The sequence below is a fragment of the Zosterops lateralis genome (genome assembly GCF_965231275.1).
Source record: "Zosterops lateralis genome assembly, chromosome: 7".
Lineage (NCBI taxonomy): Eukaryota > Metazoa > Chordata > Aves > Passeriformes > Zosteropidae > Zosterops > Zosterops lateralis.
In genome coordinates, this window is record NC_139767.1 from 22,271,345 (window position 1) to 22,292,630 (window position 21,286).

Consider the following 21,286-nt stretch of genomic DNA (forward strand, 5'->3'; position numbering starts at 1 on the left):
TGCTTTGCCATTAATTCAATTTAATTTCAATTATTTTTCTATTAATTCCACTTTAGGTCCATGCCCAGCTCCCTGAAGCTCTTTTGATTGTCATTTGTTCCCCTCCTCCCTCCCCTCTGAATCACCTTCACAGCTCAGAGGCTCTTGCAGGAAATTGCCTTGCACCACTGTCCTTTCACACCCCAGCACAGGCTGGACCAAACATGGAGCCAGCTCTGGCCCAAGGCAACTTTCTGCCAAAGAGCAAACACAGTCATGGGTGACACTGATGTCAAAGAATCAACCCCCATCAGTCCCCACGACTTCCCTCCCTGGGATCTGTTCCCCAGCCATGGGCCTCCCTGAGTGCCACATTGCAGCTCAACAGGCCCCATCTGAGGGTGGCTCAGGAGAGGGACAGGCTGAGCAGAGCTGGAGTGTGGCAGAGTTTTGTGGAGTGCCCTGCAGCACCTGACATCACCCAGACTCCGAGAGACCCCCAGCTGCCCCAGGAACTGTGCCACCAGCTCACTGGTGGGAGTCACCTACAGGCACAAAGGGTGATGTTTGCTAAGGGGCCTCAATTCTCTGTAGGCAGGAGTGGGAAGAAGACAATACAGGGTCTCAATTCCATGGCAGCACATCCCACAAGGCTTCAACATGGGTTAAAGGGTGCTGTTGCCTCCCCACCTATGTACATGAGCCCGAAGGGCTATGCCCCAGGCATGATGAGACAGGGTGGAACAGGAGATGGTTATCTTCCTATTTGGGTCTTGAGGAGATGGGGTGGTGGCTTTATTTATTACTGTAGGTAGAGGGAAAAGTGTCAGTACTGGTGGTGAGGGGGCCTCAGCTGGGACCCAGGGGGTCTGCCCCCATATCAGGGCAGCCTGGCCATGGGGAAGGGGCCAGGGTCCTGCTGAGCCCACTGCAGGGTGCTCCAGCCACTGCAGCTTCCAGCCCCAGTCCAAGGAATGTCATTTCCCTGCCTTCTCACAGGTTTTTCTAATTCCCAACTAGATGCATTCCTAAGATGACATTAGATCCTTATCTCATCTCTGCCTATTTTTTATGTCTTTTCTCTTTTCTTACAGTGCTCCCCCAGCTCCTTAACTACTGCCCAGGGAAATGATGTGAACACTGGGATGCTTCTGCTCTTTATGCCTGACTTCCCACCCAGTGCCTTAGAAGAGTGTTACAGCTGTTTGCTGCTCTGATTTGCAACCCAGCTGGCACTGATGCTTCCTTGTGCATTCCCTAAGGTAATTCTGCCTCACTGCCATTTCTGCTTTTGTCTAGGGCTTGTCTGGGATTCCTCTGTTCTCTATCCCAAACTAATTGTATTTTGCTGCTCAGATCAAAGAACCTGGTTTTTTGTCTATTAAGATGAACATGCAGTGCAGTTTATGAGGAAGGAGCTCCTTTGGAAAGCGTGAAAGCAGGTGCCTGCGAGGTGGAAGCAGTACCCTGCGGGAAGAGGGGAGATTAGGATTATAACAGATAGAAAACTTCAACAATATTCTTTAAAATAATGGATTAATTATTCCAATGACAATGTGTTTTGTGTCCTGTGCTAAGAGGGCCTTTAATTCTTCCCTCTGAAATGGGAAAAGAAAGTGGTTTTTTAAATTCCTATTGACGTACAGCTCATGAATTCCAGTTTTGATTTTATGAACAGCCTCTATCATCCTGTCTTGTCTGGACTGCCTCATTCTCATTGTACTGTGGGGTTAGACACACTGTCACCAATCCTATAAATAGCCTGCTTGGTTATGAAGGACCAGTAGTGTTTCCTCCGGGAAGAACAGGATTTTGACTAATGGCATTTTAGGGCAGTTTTTGTCAGACTTTCTATAGGAGATAGGGTTTGGAGAGTAGAAATTCTGCTAAAGAAGGACAATAATCAAAGTATTAACATTTGAAACACAGACACTTGGTGAGCCTGGAGAATTCACAGAGAAAACTGAAGTTGGAAGGAACAGGATGGTGGTGTGCTTTTAAAGCAGAGGCTTGACCTCAGGGCTGGTAAAGAGCAAGGCAGCTGCCATGTGGAAAAAGAGAAGCCCTCTGTGATCCTGCAGAAAGCTGGGCTGCAGTGCAAGGATGTCTGCAGTGCTGAGGAATCTGCTCTGCACACGAGAAATGTGCGAGTGCTCTGGGGAGCAGCAGGTAAGGCAACACGTTTTTCTGTAAATTTTTGGAGCAAAGGAGGAAGTACCTGTGTGTAGAAAGCCTTGTGTTTCAGGTCTTTAGCTCTTAGTAGGACCTTTTGAGTGTGGAGAGCATGGGCAAACAACCTCAGAGCTGGTTCAGTAAGGATGGAGGCTTTTAATCTTGTGGATGGAGTGAGGATCCCTGGTTTTAAGGTTGCAATTTGTGCGACCCAGTTCTGTGAGTAAATGCCTTGGAGACACCAAAGAGAACACACATCCTGCTGGCCTTGCAGTGAGGGAAGTTCTATTGACAGTGCAAGAGGTCACACACAGCAAGGATTTGAACAACAGGTAACAAGGCTTGGTCCTCCTGACTATTAAAAGTAACAAATGCTAAGATATTTGGGGGGTTTTCTTGCAACTAGCAACCAATCTGGAACTCAGATGCTGTGTTCCACGGCCTGGGCAGATTCCAAGGGTGCGTTGAATCAACAGCAGCACCCTTTGTGCAGAGCAACTCTGTACGCAAGAAGAGAGCCCTGCTGAAAGAAAAGAAACAGAGCACTGCATTCAGAGATGTGACTAATTCCTTCTGAACAGCAAGGAAAGCACCACGCTTGCCAGTTATCTCTTCTGTGCATTTCCTCAGTTGTGGCTGGGGCCATCTGATGAGTGTTTCCCTTTCGCTCCCAGCTCGGCGCAGTCTGTCTGCTGTCAGCAGTTAATGAAGTCACTCGCAAGACGCCATCCCCTGGGGAAAAGCAGGGCTATGAATAGACCTGTTACTTGCATCTCTGGTTGCAATGCTCTCAGCGCTGCTTTTGCTGTGCCACCATCTCTGATGATTGTGCCACCTCTGAACAATGGTCTTTCACTCTGCAGCTACTGCTATTCCCAAAGCCAAAAGCGGTGCTTTTCCTTCTGGCAGAGCTGTGGAGCTCAGTGAGTGCTTCTGTGCTGTCTCCAGTGACAGGCACAGGTTCTGAGATACCCCATGCTTACCAAGAATGTGCAGAAAGTGGATGAGTAAACTTATTGCAGCAAGTGCAATTAACTTTTATTAATAGTCCTCCTATTATTAACTTTTAATAATAGTCTTTAGTGATTGTCATTGTCAGATGCTTCATCAATACACATCCTACAACAAGGAGGAAAAAAGAAAGGGTTTTTTCAGACAACAAAATATTTCCATGCTACTGAAATAGAAAGGCCAATTGTTAATCTGATGAAAACATCACCTCTTTGCCCAACTGAGCTTGCAGTTCTAGGTGTGGTTAAGCTTATGTTTAAAAGGAATTTTGTGTTGGTCTAGACAGAGGTGAGCTATAAAAGAAGCAAAATCAGCAAAAATAAAGAGAGATAAAGAATGATGAATCATGATGACATATTGCTTGAAGTATGTAAAATCATGCAAATACTTATCATGCTGTGTAGGGCATATAATCATTATTTGTGCAAGTAAAGCCAAAGATTATTCAGTGCACTTCAATGACTATGCTTGCCATTTAACCCAAAATAACTTTGCAGTTGAACACCTTTGTAAGAAAACTTGGCTAACAATGCCAATAAATGACGAAAAAGAGAAAAACTAGTTAAGGCTGCATTCACTTTGAACATTTCCTGTTCTCTCCTCAGAAGATGTCAGGGAAAACTTACTTGAAACAGGTTTTGTTTCATATACACTGTTTATTATTTTACATCAGAATTGATGGTCTTAAAAGGCTCCCCCAAACTAAGTTGTCAAAATTTTAATTCAGAAAGCTATTGAGGTTTACAACAAAATGCAAATGTAAATCTTTCTGCATTGTGACCCAAATGTCTGAGTCATTCCTACCTGAGCAGAGATACAGTTGCTGTTACATATGAACCTTTGCTTAGGTGCCTCATCCTCCTGCTTATATAAAGCCAGAACAAAAAACCAGCCCCTTGTTACTCATATTTTTCATATTAATTCTGGTTGGCTGAATTAGTTTCAGTGATTCATGACCTATGTTAAAATTTAACACAGCCTTTAATGTGTTCGGCCTGACACATGGTGCCTTATAATATTGATATAATCTCATCGACCAAGCAATCTGCATCAGCTTGCTGAAGCATCCCTTGAGGGGAAAATGATACACTAGTCCTGATCTACTTCTCTGCCAAAGCTTTAATTAAACATTCATGCTATCAGTTAAGAGTGAAGGATCTTGGGGAAATGCATGAGATGCCAGTCCTGTCATTAACAATATTTCTTTTTGTAAGTTCAGGAAGATAGAAATATGCCTCTTAAATCAGACATCTGTGGCTTGGTTAGAATCTCAATGGAATTCAAAACTCTAATCTGTCTTGCCACTCTGGTATCCTGTACCTAAGAAAATACAAATCCAACTGATTTTCTGTAGTCAGCACGCTTTTCCAGTAGCATCCCAAGCAGATAGAGTTTAGCAGAACAGAACAGCAGTAGTGGTGCTCTGACAGTGGATCTCATCCTTTTCCTGGGGTATGGAGTTGTGAACCTGGGGATAGGCATCTCCTTAGAATTTATTTCCTATTGCTGGCATCCAGACAGCCTGAAGGCTGGTAAGGCAGTCCTCAGCCTTCTGCAGGCCACTTGTGTGGGAGGTGGAGCCTGGTCCAAATGAGGTTTCATTTAGCACTAGCTGCCCCTGAAATGAGGTTCTGCCAGACTACTTAGGAATGGCACTTGTATGATAAAGCCTTCTGGCTGTGTCTGCAGAGGTGTCTTATGAGGGTCATGGAGAGACTGGTTTTTCTTCACTTAGTGGAACTGTCTGGGGGTGGAAAATGCAAATGCTGCCATTTCTCCCCAGGGCAGAAAGCCTACTTGGAATGATGAACCTTGGCATCCCTAGAAGATGCTTCTTGCCTCCTTGAGAACCATGCTAGCAGCAATTAATCTCATCCAACAGCGGTGGATATTGCAACCACAGCCAATACCTCAAATGGTTGTTTAAAATCAACTTCAGCAAGCTTTGCTCCCTCCCTGACCCTTTCCTGGCTTCCACATCTCTTGTGCTTGGCTGTCCTCCACCCAAGCTTTCAGGCTTAGATTTGGAAATCCCCTGCTCCTGACAGTGGACTGTTAGTTTTCTGGCAATATTTACCTGCCATCCTTGTGGAAGAGAGTCAAGGCCTCTGTGGTGCCTGTGCTGTTATTCAGTGTTAATAGACATTGTAAACAGATAGGATTGTCAGATTTCTGCCACAAGAAATGCACTGAGAAATTTCCTCAGCCAGGAAGGCTGCCCAGGTTGGAGCTTGCGATGCTTTGTCTGACCCTGAGCCTGGATTTATTCTTGTTGTAATAAGGGAAAAACCTACTGAGGAACAACCTTCCTCAAGTTTCACTATAACAACAGAAGCAGCACAATACCAGGTTCATGAAGAAAATGATGCACCCTACAAACCATGAACTTAGAAGAATGTAAGCAAAAGGCCAAGTCTTGAAAGATGCATTAATATACAAGTTGAGAAGCATTAGCTAAATCAAACTGTCATTGCTCAACCCACAAGCACAACAAATAAACTTAAGAGGGGTTTTTTAAGCAGCAGGGAAATAAGAGAAAAATCCTTTTTAAAGTGGTGAGGATAAATCAGATAGTAACATATGAGAACATAAACATCAGTTCAGGATGAAGGGAAAATAGGCTTTATTACTTCCCTTGAGGAAACCAACGATGAGGGAGACCTAGTAAAAATGAATGTTTTTATCAGTAATGTGATGCACAGGCATCGTGAATAGCTGTGTGTCAGCACAGTCTGAATAAATAACTGCAATGGTTTTGTTTACTTCTCTGTTTGCTCTAAACTCTGAATATTGATCAAATGTCACAAAATTAAACAGAAAATTGTGATGTCATGAGGACGTGACAAATAGGCACTTTCCATAAGTGTTGACACTCTTAGTTAGATAACCTAAATTCAAATTTTTTACCATGATTTTTGACTGTTACATCATGTACCCATCTTGTCTAATCTTCATATTAACATGACACAGGCAGAAGAAGGTGTTTCTGTTTTCCCTACACAGCTAGAGGGGAACTTCCCTGGCTTTGTAGTATAGAAAGAAAATGTGCTTTGTAGCATCTGCTGTGCCCAAGTCAGGAAGCAGTTTGCTCTTGACTGTATCTACGGAAAGTGCAGAGTGAGGCACCTCCTGAGTGTCAGCCCAAGCCCTGTGTCTGCTCTTCCCTGGAGGTTTGATTGTTGTAATATCCATGACTTGGCACAGACTGGGGAGCAAACATAGCATTGAGTGTTTGACCTGTTTGAATTTTTTCTTGGTTTTTCCTGTTGCTCTCAGACATTGCCAAGCAAAATTTTTCTGATTTTAGAGAGCCATCAGATGCCTCTTCCAGATTAATGTTAACTCATTGACCTCTTTACCTTTATATATATTTCCTGCACCATTTTAAAATTTTGTAGGGTTCCTCTGGTAGCTTGACACCCAAATGTCTCTATCGATTAGGGTGGACAGGGTCTTGCTGTGACTGAGAAAGTCTCATCCACCAGATCAGTATCTTACTGTAGATCAAAAGAAAAATAATGTTGGAAAGAATCACATCATAACTGACTGAATAAAGAACTGACACCTATGAGTCAGTGTCTGCATTTCTTCCCTAACACAACACTACATGGTAGACTGGCTTTGAATAGGTTTTTTCCCATAATTTCAGGTAACAATTAACTCCCAATGACTAAAATATCTCCAGGAGAACTGATGAGACATTTTACAAAGCTACTCAAGTTCAAAAGTATATTCAAGCTTTCACTTTAGCCCTTTCATGCAAAAATACTTATTTTAACAGAAGCCATTTTAAAACTGCCTCATAAATATAAGTTCAGCAGTACTATTAGAGCCTAGTTTTAAGCTAAAATTATTGTATTCCAGGAAAATACACACACAATATGTGTATTCAGTTTATTATTTATTCCATTTATAAAACAGAAGCCCTTTTAGTGCCAGTGGCAGTGCAATCATTTATGGTATGAAATATAACTGTACCAGCTCACATTGTAGGGTAAAAGACTAAAGGAATGAGCACTGGAAAAAATAAAAACCAGAGGAAATCTGTGTGAGTAGGTTTGTCATGAAGGAAAAACTCTCACTGTAGGGTTTCATTCCTGAAGAGGGTGTGTTAAAGCATGCACGATAATAAAGAGCAGCAGATGTCTTAAGAAGTGGTGTTATGAGGAGTGTTGTAAGGAATTTAGCTTTTGAGAAGAAGGAGGATTTTTCACACAAACTGGATGAACTCCATTGGAGCAAACATAGCATTGATTTTCTGGAACCAAGATTGCTATAATTGGTATCATTACAGTATAACAGTTAGATCATGTAGCATGTTCCAAAATAATAGATGATAACATATACATATATATATATATATATATATCAGTATAATCAGTAAAAGAATTCTAAGAAATAGGAGAGGATGTTGGGGGACACTAGTAAGTAATTTTGATGCCTGGTTCTGAAAAGCAGAGCATGGTGAATAAGTCAGGGAGAAAGAAATATCAAATGGGATGAAAATGGACAGGCAAAATGAACACTGACATGTGGGAATTCAGTGTGTGTGGCCTGGGTGTTAGGAAAAAATATGACATTAAAAAAAATAAATTTGTGTACAAAACCTGCAAACACAGGCTAGAGCTGCAGGATCCCAGATGATCCCAAATCTTTCAAGAATAGTGAAGGATGGTGGATCTGTGACTGAAAAGTGCTTAAACTAATGTGTAATCTTTTAAGAAAACTAGAAATAAAACCAGTGGCACAGAGACATCCCTCAGTAGCAGTGAAGTTTCCTACAGAGGCAGAGAGAGGTGGCCTGGGCAGGATGGAATCTGTCAAACTAAAGGGCTTCTGAGGGGCCACTAAGGAAGAACATTTTGCAGGGAGGTCTAACTCCGATGACTACAGGCATGAAAGAGAAGCTCCCAGGCATTGCTTCACTACCAGAGATTTTAACTCGTCAGAAATAGAGTATAAAGCAAATGCTGCTGATAACAGTAGAGTCAGTTATTCCAGGGTGTAATAGCTGGCAGATTTCATCAGCAAGCAATCACTGGACTACCGTGATGCTATTCTAGCTGATCTTTGTTAGGTAGTGATGACATAGAGCAGCTGGTTGTAGAAAATAACCTAGCTAAAGTTGTCCCAACTTGATTAAATTGAAAATAAATGAAAGAATGAATGAGAATAGGCCTGTTAGTTTCTCAAAATTTGTCCTTGTGAAGTATTGCACCTAAAGAAATTAGTTAATATATTAAATGGAAGGCTCCAACCTATCAAAATTTAATTAAAATAATAATATAAAAATCTGTAATTTTTACAAGGAGGCAATGAAGAGTACAGGCACTTTACAAATCCTTAAAAAAGAAATAAAAATATTAGGAGTTAGCAAAGAGAGTGAAAGTCCCCCCCATACCAGATCATCAGTGAAAATGATATTTTGGGAATCTGGACACAGAGGGTGCAGTCAGATCTGTCAAGTTTACAGACATACCATCTGTAACAATATTTGGAAAAATGAAAGCTTCTCCTAACACTCAAATAAAAGGGAGTCTACTAGGTGGCAAATACTCTTTCTCTGGTAGAGATTAAAGACTGTGTAGATACTGCCCAAACCAAAAAAATTCTCTTTCTTCTTTTCTGTAAAAAAGATGGTACAGATCATGGAGAAAAATGGAAGAATCTGTAGAAATAAAAACTAACATTTGCAAACTTGAAAATTTATAAATAAGGTGTTGTAGGCCCATAATGAAGTGGTGTTCGTTATCCATCCTAAATTGCTCAAAGGAGAAAATATAAATTTCAGGTACAGGATCAAGTTTTCCTTAAAAGATCTCCCAGAACAAAGGAGAGAGAAAGAGCAGAGGAAAAAGTGACCTCACATCTACAGCTTCATTGACTAACCTTAGTAATCTGGAAATTTTGTGTGCATTTTGCAAGAAATAATAAACAGTTGTGTGAAGATAAAATAGAGAAAGTAAACAATAAATGTTTAATACAATGTAGTAGGGCTGGGGAAATGTTTGTATGGTGTCATCTGCTCTAAAAAGGGAATTACTGGGCTACCTTAAAGTTGAGTAGAGGTTTTCAAGCTTTACTGTTTCATCTGGTCCTTCAAAGTGTCAACATTTGCTAAAAGTGGTGTGGTCAGATGAGAAAAATACCTGTTCCATCGTGAAGGAACAGACACCTGGAGGTGTCAGGTAGAATTTAGTAGTGCAAATGCTGGATCACACGCAGATTGAGGTAGAAATGGTTTCTGTTGTAAATTGTGGCAAATTGGTTGGGTAAGAGGAAGACCATAATGTCTTGGTCAGTCATAGAAGGATCCTGAGAGAACTGGGGTGGAGCCATGGGAAAAGCCAAAATGATCCTCCTTCGATATCAATTAGGAGACATAAAGAAGGGATACCTGAGTACAAACACCATTGTAGGAGGCTCCTCTGGTCAGAGATCCTCTGAGTACTGAGAACAATCTGTCAGCCATAATTAGGAAAGTACATTGAAAGAAATGCAGAAAAGTAGTACACCACAAAACAAAGAATGAGGGATATACAATTGCTCTCTATAAATACATCAAGGGGAGGGGAAAGAAGGGCAGGGCAAATGCTAGGGAGGAAAGAAGCTATTTAAGTTGCCAGACAATGTTGCCATTAAAATAAATGGATATATATTGAAAGTTAGTCCATCCAGGCAGGAGCTGAGGCAGTTTCCTGCCATGAGAAGAGTGAAGTCTCTGAAACAATCTTCTAGGAAGAGTGACAGGGACAAACTGCTGCAGGTGTAGGTATCAGAGTAAAATGGAAGTTATTTGCTTGCAAATTGGATGATAGGAATGACGTAGCTCTTGCATAGAGGTGAGTAAAGCCACTTTGTCTTTGTCTCTGCCAGAGAGTCAAGCAGTCTGACAAGACTTATGATGGATTTTCACAAGTTTATTAAGAGAGCTGTGTAAGGTGAAAGGACACATCTTCAGGATCTGTAAGATCCTTTTCAGTGTCCTCTCCTTTTTATTTCTGTGGCAATAGTGGTTTTTGAAATTTCTGTTAATTCATTGGTTCAGATAGAAAGCATGACTCAATGGCCTGTGTCATATTGAAATGCTACCAAAATGTTAAGAATTAATTTTTTTAAAAGGTTGGTTTAAAATTTTGATAAATCTGTTTGCTAAGTGTCAAACTAGAGCACAACAAACATGAGATAAGAAGCATAAGGTGTCAGTGGATCTAATATTATTGACAGCATTCACATGATTTATCATTTTGAACTCTTGGAAAACATTGTTAGAAAATCTGCTCTGCCTTATTCTTTTGGTAAGTAGTCAGCAAAAATACTTGGAATTGATTTTGTTTGATTTTATTTTTATTTAGAGGTGGCTCTATTTATATATTCCTAGTTTTGCATGGGTTTATTCGATATATAATATCAGCAGTCCTGACCAGCACTTTAAGAATTGTAGAATCATTCTGTATAATCATTCTGTATAATACTGTTTTTCCAATGTTCCTGTTTGCATGTGAGCAGACACTGTTGGTTTAAATTTCCTTCCTGCTTCCAGAAGAAACACATAAGAATAAGGCAAGATTTATAAAATACAGTAATAATTTACACTGATAAAGATATTGAAAATGATTTCTGACATTTCAGAAGCCTGTTACCAAGCTTATAACAAAGACAATGGAAGTAATGTTCTATTTAATGTGAGAGATGGAATTTGAAAAAAGGATGCAAACGAAATTACAATCCTAATATAACATAAGTGAATAAATAGTTTTACAAAGATGTGAATATCTCCAAAGGTTTTTCTATCAGTCCCAAAGCAAAATATTGTTAAAAGGTAGTAGGACTCTCCGCAGCACCTTTTTACCCCATGAGTTTGAGTGTTCATTTTCCTACTCCAGAGGAGCAGAGTAGCCATAAGATGGCAGCACTCTGCACAAAAGGCTCCTGAAACCATAAATTCTGCTCTTCTCTCAAAAAGACACGACAGCCGCTGGAGGACGAGCCTGAGCGCTGGGTGTCTGTAAATGGAGTCAAACTGGCCGAGCCCAGAATAGCTCTGGGAGCCTTCAGAAACAAAGCTGCTTCCATGCAGTACCTGAGCCCACTTTCCTCAGTATTTAGCAGTTGCTTGGGTGCTAGGCTAAGCATTCTTATCTGTTTTAGTTATTCTAGAATAACCTTATTCAAGCCCAGTGTTTTAGCAAAGCACCTCTGTAGATCCGAGTACAGTAAGGTCAGCTATAAAATTATTTTCTGTGCATAAAATCAGAGCAGAATCACTTTTTACAAATGATTTAATCCCAGCTCCGTAATTTAGAATTTACATGTGTATGGTCAGGCCTGAAGGCATCGTGTTTACCCAACCTTACAGCCTTTTCCAAAAGCAAGCCTGGCCTGCTGCAGGGCTGTAATAAAGGGCTGCCTTTCCCTTGATGCTGCTGCCAGGCCATCACCTTATCCCTTCTGTGATGGGGACTGCAGGTCTGGCTTGAATTTAGTATTAATCTGAACAAAGTAAGTTATGAAAAGCTCTTCAGCTAAAGTGCAGGGGTCTTAGGAGCTGTGGAGTCAGCCCTCAGTGTGGTTCCCATCCCCAGCATGATCACCCACCAGCACTGAGAAGTGCTTGCTCTGCTGTCTCTGCCCCACATTTTTATAGTGCAGGCAAAGGAAGGGGTACCACGTAACCAAGAAAAGCAAACAGAAACCAAGGTGAGATTTGATGGTCTGTGTGGAAGTCCTTGGCATAATGTGAGTGTCGTGGGCTGGTTGGCAGTCCCACTCCATATTCCTGCCAGTTCCACCTGAGCCCTTCTGCAGTTCAGAGGTCTGATTATTTCTCTTTGAGTGTGGGAGTGTATTCAAATCTGAAAAGCAAACAAATCTTTCAGGCTGCTCACCCATGCCAAAAAATCTGAGAACAAAAGTTTCCTCATGCCCTTGGCTGGAACCAGCCAGGTCAGACCTGTGGGCAAGGTGAAAACAAGTTGAAAACACTCTGATTTTCCTGCCTGCTGCTCACTGTACAGCTGGTGAGCAAGCTCTCCTCCTTCCTCCTCTGCCCCTCTGTTTGTTCAGAGACAGGTTGTTGACTTCATTCCCTGCCCTCCTCTAACAGCAGCACCCTGCTCCGGAAACAAGAGGAGACCAGAGCGTGAATCACAACCTGAGTCACCAATTCCCAACACCTTGTTTTGCTCAAAGCCAGAGGGGAAAATTCCTTTCCTCTATGTGATCCTCCATCTCCTGTGACCCTCCAGATGAGGCTACAGACACCCCTCCTCTTCTTCCAAAACTGCTCTCCATCGTGTGCAGCCATGCTTGCAAACAGCACCTGGAGGGGAGGAGAGACCACGTCTCACTGGGCTCTGTGGCAGTGTTTTGCTCACAGGCCTCTAATGGGATATGATGTTAGTACACCCCAAAACACAGGAGCTCCATCCCTGTATGTTCAGATCTTTGCTTTCAGCAGCCTTTGGGTCACTCACACAGAACTCAAATGCTTACAGCAGTTTCTTTGAATAGGTGTCACTTTCTACTGGAGCAATACCCATCTCCCACCATCATGATTAACAAGGAAAGGGAGAGCAGATGCATCAACAACAACAAAAAAAATCTACAATAAAAGAAGAAAAGTTGCTGGTTTTGCTGATTTGTTACTTTCGCCTTTACTGTGAATTTCCCCATTAAATGCAACTGTTTGTTAGGGATTGTTGCTTCCTCTTGAAATGTTTTTGCCAGCTCTCCCTAAAGCATTGTCAGATCTGTACTGCAGCAGAGGCAGAGGCAGGACAGTCCTTGCAGTGTCTGTGCAGTACTTGTGTGTGGTTTCTGTCTGTGCTGGACTGGCCCGTGTGCAGAGCTCTCACACCGCCATGTGGATACTCACATCATCTCTAGCTCCTTAGAAATGAATCAAAGTTTCAAGCTTAGAAACTTTTTTCAGCCTTCATTCATTGCTCACTAACTGACAGGCATCCTCTGAAACATCTGCCATTGCTGTTCTTTGGAACTGGCTCTATCAGGCTGCTGGGGGATATATTTCTGCGCAGACTTTCCAAAGAAAATGATTTCCATTTCTGCTGGCCCAAGAGTATGGAAGCACTTGACTATGCAGCTATGGAACATATGTCTTCTTTGGGAGAGAAGTGTTTTAACTTGTAGACTTTTGTAGAATCTTCACTTACTACCTTTCAGGTTAAAATTTTTACTGAAATTTTAAAGTCTACTTTGATTCCCTGCTAGAGATTGCCAGGAGCTTTTAGGATTCAATTGGGAAGCCAACCAGACAGAGAAAAAAGTCACCAGACGTCTCAAGTACAAAGCAACCTGCCTCTGACCTAAGGAGTGCAGCCCTTTGCCTCTTCCAGATGCATTGAGGAGATGAATAGGGTGGAGAAAAGAGAGACTCCACCTCACAAACTTGAGAAAGTTTTTCCTGCACCTTTGTAAATATTCTGAGAATCATTTCAGCCAGGGGACATTCAGACTTTAAATTGTTCCATATTTTTCCAGGTTTTCAGGGTATGAATGTGTATGACAAGATCACTGGGAATTAAGAGCTGGGGGAAACTGAGAGATCAGGGCTATATTTGTGCCAGGAATGGAAGGAAGGCTTGCATTGTTCAGCACTACCTACACTGAACGATAAACAGCTGGTTTTGGTTCTGATGTGTCATTAAAAAATTCTAACTGACTTGATAAAGACCAGAATTTGCTCCAAAATGAAGATACAGTGGCTGATGGAAACAATAATAATTGTGTTATTTCTGTACTATAAACTACTTTTGTGTTGTATCTCATTGAATCAATGCCTTTTATTTGGGTGGGTGATGCAAGACTGCATTAAAAACCTCATGAAGAAAGGGAACCTTGCTGTCAAATCAAGCAATGCCATGATCCCAAAGCATTTTACACATCCTTCCCACACCAGCATGACTATTCCAGATTGAGATTCTACTCTTCTAGTGATAATCAGAGTAAATAAAGCATTCATCTAGTAGAGGGACTTCCTGGTCAACTCACCTTTAATTATCACAGGTGACGTTTCAAAACAAGAATCATCTGTCTGCTTCCTGTCTAGGTTTCTTACCGTGCCCAAGGTTTACTCTTGGTGCACACTGTCTCTCTTTCAGGACCTCTCTTAGGCTTCTGCTCTCCATTCTTTTTTTTCCTTGTCTGTTTTTGTTGTTTATTCTGCTACTTTCTTTTCCTTCTCTGCTCCCTTCAGACACTCCAGAGAGGTCTATTCCTAATAATTTGCAGAAACTTAGCTATTTTATTCAGGAAAGACTTAATTCAGATAGTCCTTAGCCGCCATCTCACTCAGAGGCAGGCATTTAGCCTCCAGCCATGCTATTCTTGCTGAGACCTATATAAAATACTTCACAAGCAAATGGGGAACTGAATAATATAAAATAGAATTTGTAAGTTTTATGTAGGCTGTATTACTAATTCTCTCTGCACTTCAAAGTTTGATATCTTGAATCCAAGAATAAGCATTTGCTAATTGCCAGCTGTTCAGCTGGCTGGTCCTTAGTTTGAGACACTGCTGGTGGCTGGTACCTTGTGGTGGCTGGAGGGCTGCCCTGAGCCCAGTGAATTGAAGAGCTGTTGTGTTACCAGGGGCCAGTAGCAGGTAAGAGCTACAAGGTGACCTTCTACACTGAAAGAGAAAGCTCTGGCTTTTGGAGAGCTTCAAGGCTGTGGACATAGTAACACTATTAAAGGACACATACACAAATGTCAGTCAGACCCAGGGAAGTAGGATATTTGAATGGCATATTACAGGAGGATGTTTTTCTTAGCAAGGGTAAACACTTTTGGTTGATTCCACTTCTTTTTGACCTTATGTAATTACATAGACAGTGTTCTCACAGAGTTGTGTCTTCACAAACTGAGGGAACATAATCTAATGAATGCTTTTTTCATGCCACAGGAAATTGCTGTAGTTGAATAAGTGCCTTACAAAGGGCACTCTGAGGTATAGAGAGCAACTGAAGGAGACTTAGGAATCTTGTTGTAAATAGAAACGTTAAGATATGGTTCCACAACATCCTAAACTGGGCTAAATTTGGCCTAATATATTCTCACCTCTCCTGCCAGTTCTGCCTTGAACTCTGAACTGGGCAGCCACAGGGTTCAAGGGGCCCAACCAGATGAGAACCAGCCCTTGAGCTTCCCGACAGAAGGTGATTGGGTTTGAGTTGGATCAGTTTGAAACATGGCGTGTTTGGACAAGAATGCTGACTAGTAAGAGCAAAGGGGTGGGAACACAAGGGCAGAGCAAAGGTAGTCCTGATGTAATCCAGTGTGGGTTGCTATTGAAACTACTCATAGTCTCTGTAAATACTAGTAAAATTGGATGTGCCTGGGAATATTTCCAGGCACTAGAATGAGATTGTCTATGCTATTAGACTGTTAAAATGCTCCCTGGCATGAATTTGACCTCTTCCAATTAACACTCACTGCAAACAATTTCTGGGCACAATTTTGCTGCTAGAATGGTCCCAATAGGCACTTTGCAATCATAAACTCAGGTCTTTCTGTGCCAGTTGGCCTCAATTGCCAGGAATGTTTTTCAGGCATGTTGAATTTAACTAATACAGACCCATCCCTACTTTCACTATTGCAAATCCTTATGAAAAGACAGGACTTGTCTTGAACAAATGCTTTTTAAAATAGACAATAGCAGAACATAAAATGACGGGAAGAGATGAAATCTGGAAATAAGGAATTTTATTTCCTTTTAATATGGTGGTAAGAAATACATATTTTGCACTCATTTCAGGTTGGGAAGGCGGAGGAGAGATAGCAATAACTTATTGTGCAGTTGTTTTTGCGCTGTAGAATATTCAGCCACTTGTTAGGCAGAGTTAAGGCTGACATGATTCCTTTTTCAAGTCAGTTGCTGTACTGAGAATGAAATTATTCTGCCTTCTATATATTAAAAAAAAAAAAAACAAACCCAACTGCAGCATTTCCCTTTCAGTCTGGAATGTTAATAAAATCAATGTACTTGCTATCTTGAAGAACTGAAGCAGAGTCCTCAATTTTAATCTGTGATTACAATCTCTGCTCTTTTGGTTTTGCTTTTTTTAGGTTTTGTTGTTGTTGTTGGGGCCTTTTTTTTCTTTTTTTTTAATTTTTGGGGTTTTTTGCTTCAGTGGTGTTTTTTTTTTTTTTTTTTTTTTTTTTTTTTTTTTTTTTTTTTTTTTTGTGGTTGGTTGGTTGGTTGGTTGGTTGGTTTGATAGTTGGCTTTTTTTTTTTCACAACCGCCTTTATGAGTTTCCCTCCACATCAGGAAATCTGAAAAAATGGGATTTTTACTTCTCTCCAGGTATACACTCACTTGGCAATCTTAGTGATCCATCTCCCCTCGGGGCACAATTAAAGGTGTTATTTTGAAGGAGCCTTAAAAGGTTTGTTGTACACGGTCTCTTGGCTGGGTTGCTCTAGGACCCAGAGTGACTGGGACTGACAGAAATCTTCACCTGAATGAATTTTCCCCGTATGCCTTATAAGGAGTCCAGGAAAACAAGGAAGTGATAACCACGTTCACATTACTGTGTGCACAGCTTGTCCTCTTTACCTGCCCAGGTAGCCCTTGTTTTCACTTTTGTTCATGGTCTGTCCCGCTGGGGTTGAAGTTTCCTCGCAAGCCGGTGTAGGTGACATCTGAAAACATACCCTCCAGGAATGCATGGTTTTTACAACATTCTGCCTTTACAGATGATAATTAACAAGCCAATATTTTTTTGTCATGCAGCCAGCACTGAAAACGAATGGGGATTGAATTGCTTTGCCTCTGTTTCCTATTTCTGCAAAGAAATAACTATGTGCAAGGTAAGGCTCAGGGGCAGGGAGATCCATTTCAAAACCATTTTGCATTGTTTCTTGCTTGAAGTTGACACGAAATAGCTTTCTGTCTTCTGTATTTAATCTTTCCTTTCTATTTAATGACTTTTTTTTTTACAAACTGCTGTAGGGCTGCATTGCCAATTCATCTACAATTTGGTGGTCATTACATGGCACAACAGGTTTGAAAGAGACAGACATTCATGCAATTTTCTTTTCACTAATCACAATTTGATCTGCTAAGAATATTTCATATTATACATATGACTGAGTGTTTCTCTGGTAGTTACACAATGGATAAAAATCATATCAAGTATCTGCAGAGCTGGATGAAGCAATTTTAAGCATACAGAGTGAGCATAAATCTGTTCTTTTAATATCCCTGGCTATGTCAGAAGTTACTTACCTACACCATACCAGAAATACATGTAACATTCTATCAGGTGCACTGGAAGGAACAAATGAACATGTTCTAAGTGAATGCCACCCATAAAGCACACAAAAGGAGGTATGTTAATTGCCAGCAATTCTGAGGTTTTAATCTTTATTGGAGAGTTAATATTTTACCAACAGAACTACCGTTAAGAAGAAATTTTTTAAGTAATCCTAAATATGGCTAAAAAAATGTGTGCATTTTTCACCACCCACATTCTCTAAATGACATGTTTCTTCATATATTGAATGATTAAGCATATTATTAACAGCCTTTTATCTTCTTGGATTTAAATTCAGGGACCTGTTCTCAGGAAAGCGCAGTGACTTGTGAAGATTGTTTGCTTTCCGGACCACACTGTGCTTGGTGTTTGCAAGAGGTAGAGTGATAAAAAAAATTTTCAAAGTAAGAGCTGAAGTCTTTGTAGTCACTCCGAGTGATGAAGTATTGACTTAATTGGGTCAGCCCATGGTTTTGTAATGCATGCAGCATTTATTGAAGCCTTCCTGGGGATCAGAAGTGGAATTTAATCTACTCTGCATGGTCTGTTATTCATAGCGCGGTTGTTTGGATGTTTGTTTGTTTGCTTGCTTGCTTGTTTGAAAAAAAAAAATCCATCAACCTTCCAACTCTAAGGCAGAAACAGAAGTGTTATTAGGGGGGCCTCAGATCATCAGCCCAAGGGCTGGCTCACCCCCAGCACCGATGATGAAGCACCAGACACAAAGTCAGAGGCCAGACTGTATCTTACAGATTACGTGCCAAGCCAGACAGTGTAAACAGAAGGTTTCAGGTATCAACAGTGTAAAAGTTTGCAGATGTAAAACTGCCACATAGAAATTATTAATCTGTGGTTGATTTTAAGTATGACAATAATGTTCGCTTTATAATTTGTGTAATATAGATGTGTTTTGGCTAAAACATTGGACTTTAAAAATATATCTGGATTTGTTTCCTATACCTTTGTTTCAGATTTTCAATATGACCCTGGGCAAGTGACTTCACATCTCTGCTTTTAAAACTTTCTCCTATAAATGGTGCTAAATAATATCTCCTCATTTCACAGTAAATATTCTAGTTCTAGTTCAGTAGCATTAACAAGATAGTCAGCTATGGCAACTAAAAACTTGACAGAAATACTAGAGAAATAAGTCTTTTTCATTTTAGTTTCTGGATTGCACCTTTGCTGCTAGCAGTTTTTATTGCTCTTGTGTTCACCAAAATGACACTTAGCATGGAACTAAAATACTTTTTATGAAATAGCTCAGAAAAAAAAACCCTGCATGTTTAAAAAAAAATTCTATAAAGGTATCTTTTGCCACTTGCAAAATATTTTACCATGGAGGTCAAAAAGATCCCACATTAGTATGTTTGCAGCAGTTTTTGTATTTGTACTATAAAACAGGGTTTTGTTGAAATTGGATCACATAATTTTGACTACTACTATGTATTTTCAGAAAAAAAAAAAGCCCAGTATAATTTATTGCTTTTTAAAACCCCCCCAAAACCAAACCAAAACAAATAAACAAAACCGAACAGAAAAAAAACCAGCTGTGGAACTATTGAAAACTTCACTGTAGTAAGCATGATTTTTCTTCCTTGTTCATAAGCTCATTCATTTCTTTGTCAGAAAACAGCACATCAAGGGTGCAAAAGACATAGGAGCTTTAGTGTCAGAGCAAACAAAAGCACCTCTAAAGAAATCAGTTTTCTGTAGGATAAGAACACACTTTGTAATTGTATTGAAATATGAGGTTGTTTCTTCACACATTTTGAAAAGTTACAAACTGTGTAACTAAAGGAGACAATATGGATCTCCCTGTGAAAGGTTTATAATGGTACATGTAATTTATGTGTACTGTATTCAAAAAGCAGTGAGTGAGAGTTTTGTCTGAGCAAAGGCATCAGGTTCAGTCTGGAGAATAGCCTCAACACTGTTTCCACCAAAATAAGTAAGAGCCCTGACAATTTTCAGGCATGAATGGTAATATTTTGGTGGAAAAAAGGATCGTAGTTCTGGTTTTAATAGGTTTAAAGTAAATTTGTTTTGTTTTGCATGGAAACCTTTTCAGTGACTTCAGCGAATTGAGAGAATATTTGTGGCTTAATGTCTGATCTGTGGGTTGCTTGCCCAAACTTAGGAGAAAAGAGCACATGCATAGTATGGGCCCATGACCATCAGCCAGGAATTGAATATTTCAGAGCTGATTCTGCCAGGCATTGCCCAGGGTTTGGTCAACAGGGCTCGCAGGCCAGAGCAGTTTCCAGGAGACAGCTGACTGTTTTTGAGAATCTTAACTCTAGACATAGTTCTGGAAAATGGTAATAAGGCACAGAAACCTCTTTGTAAAAGTAACCATTAACTTCACCACTATGTGAGGTTAGTCCCTACCCAGTAGCAGTGCTGTGGAAAGGAATGCATGTCAATGCTTTGAATTGACTAATGAAAATAAACTGTGAGATATCCAATTGATATCTGTATGTTTGTGATTTCTTCTGGCTGGGAGAAGGTCAAAGAGGATGCTGGGCCAAATTTGGGTGTGGGGATGCTGAGAGGTGCTGAGGAACCATAGGGACAGGCTGTGGTCACTGCTGGGCACCAGGCAGAGGAACAAGGACTTGGTGCCTGCTTCAGTGAACAGGCTCAATGAGAGCTGAGGAGAAAACATAGGTCAGAAGAAAAGAACCAGTAAACAGTGGGTACCCACAATGAGTTTGTCACAAATTGTCCAGGAGTTTATTACCAGCAAGACCTCTTCTTTTATTAAATGATGTGCTTCAATCAGCAGTTCAAGACTGTCTAGGATTTGTGGCATAATCCTGTGGCTCAGAGGGCCTTTGTGTTATCATTCCCAGTACTGTGAGAAGCCAAATGCAGTGGGTGGCACAATTCCCATTCCCCAACAATAGAGCAGTTTCTCCCAGGATAACAAGTTGGTGTAAGTTACATTAATTATACACCTGTGTGACATGACCCATGAAGGGCAAATTTGGGTTTCTGTGCCACCTATATCTAGTTCTGCATTAGTTTGCACAAACTTGTACCTTTGTTTTCATTGCCTGCATTGGACTGACTTTTTGTCCAGCAGGTGCTGGTGGCTAGTCAGCAAAATAAAAAGATTTAACTCATCCCTTCCTTCTCCTGTTTGCATTAGAATTACACAGACTCCTCTGGAATTCATGGGAGGTGCGATACCCTGGAAAATCTTTTGTCCAAAGGATGCCAGTTGAATTTGATTGAGTTTCCCATTTCAGAAGTAGAAATTCACAGAAATGATCCCCTAACTGCATCACCCCACAGGAAGAGTTCTGATGTCACACAGATTTCTCCCCAAAAATTAACTCTGAGGCTGCGACCAGGTAAGTCACAGTTCATAGGTTTATTTCAGACAGTGTGATAAACTGAAGCTTCTTGGATTCAACAATCTAAAAATTATCTTGACAGAATAAAGATGAAAACCTGTGTTGATTCCAAAATTCTGTTGACTCATTACATGAAAACTAGGTTCAGATGAGTTCAGAATATTTTCAGAAGTGCTGGGTACAATAAGGATATATATTTTTAATTCCTCTCTTCTCCTGCTAGTGAGGTGGCAGGGAGAGAATGAAAGCCCCTGGCTCCTCCCCAGCCGAGCTCCTGTGCCTCTCCCCTGCTGGTCTGGCAAACAGAGAATCTCAGAGGCGACATAAAATCTTGCTTTGAGGATTTACAAGGTACCAGTGACATTTATGGTAGCATTCCAGAACTATCTTGGGGTCCTTCAGATGTGAATTTTTCCTGGAGAAAATTTCGAGTAAAAAATAGTAAGAGACAACTGGTTAGGTCAGGTCATAGTGTTGGAACT

General features: G+C 40.8%; 1 protein-coding gene across 2 annotated transcripts in view; it reads left to right on the forward strand.

Moving 5' to 3' along the window:
• Positions 1-15,950: 15,950 nt before the first annotated feature.
• Positions 15,951-21,286, forward strand: part of ITGB6 (integrin subunit beta 6) — a 34,382-nt gene continuing 29,046 nt past the window's right edge. The window contains exons 1-4 of one of the 2 annotated variants that reach the window (XM_083865775.1): positions 15,951-16,817; positions 16,920-16,996; positions 17,741-17,820; positions 20,597-20,801. In XM_083865775.1, coding sequence (XP_083721901.1) covers positions 16,936-16,996; positions 17,741-17,820; positions 20,597-20,801 — 346 coding nt within the window. In that variant the 5' untranslated portion in view covers positions 15,951-16,817; positions 16,920-16,935. The remainder of the gene's footprint in view (positions 16,818-16,919; positions 16,997-17,740; positions 17,821-20,596; positions 20,802-21,286) is intronic. The other variant, XM_083865776.1, reaches the window with a different exon arrangement.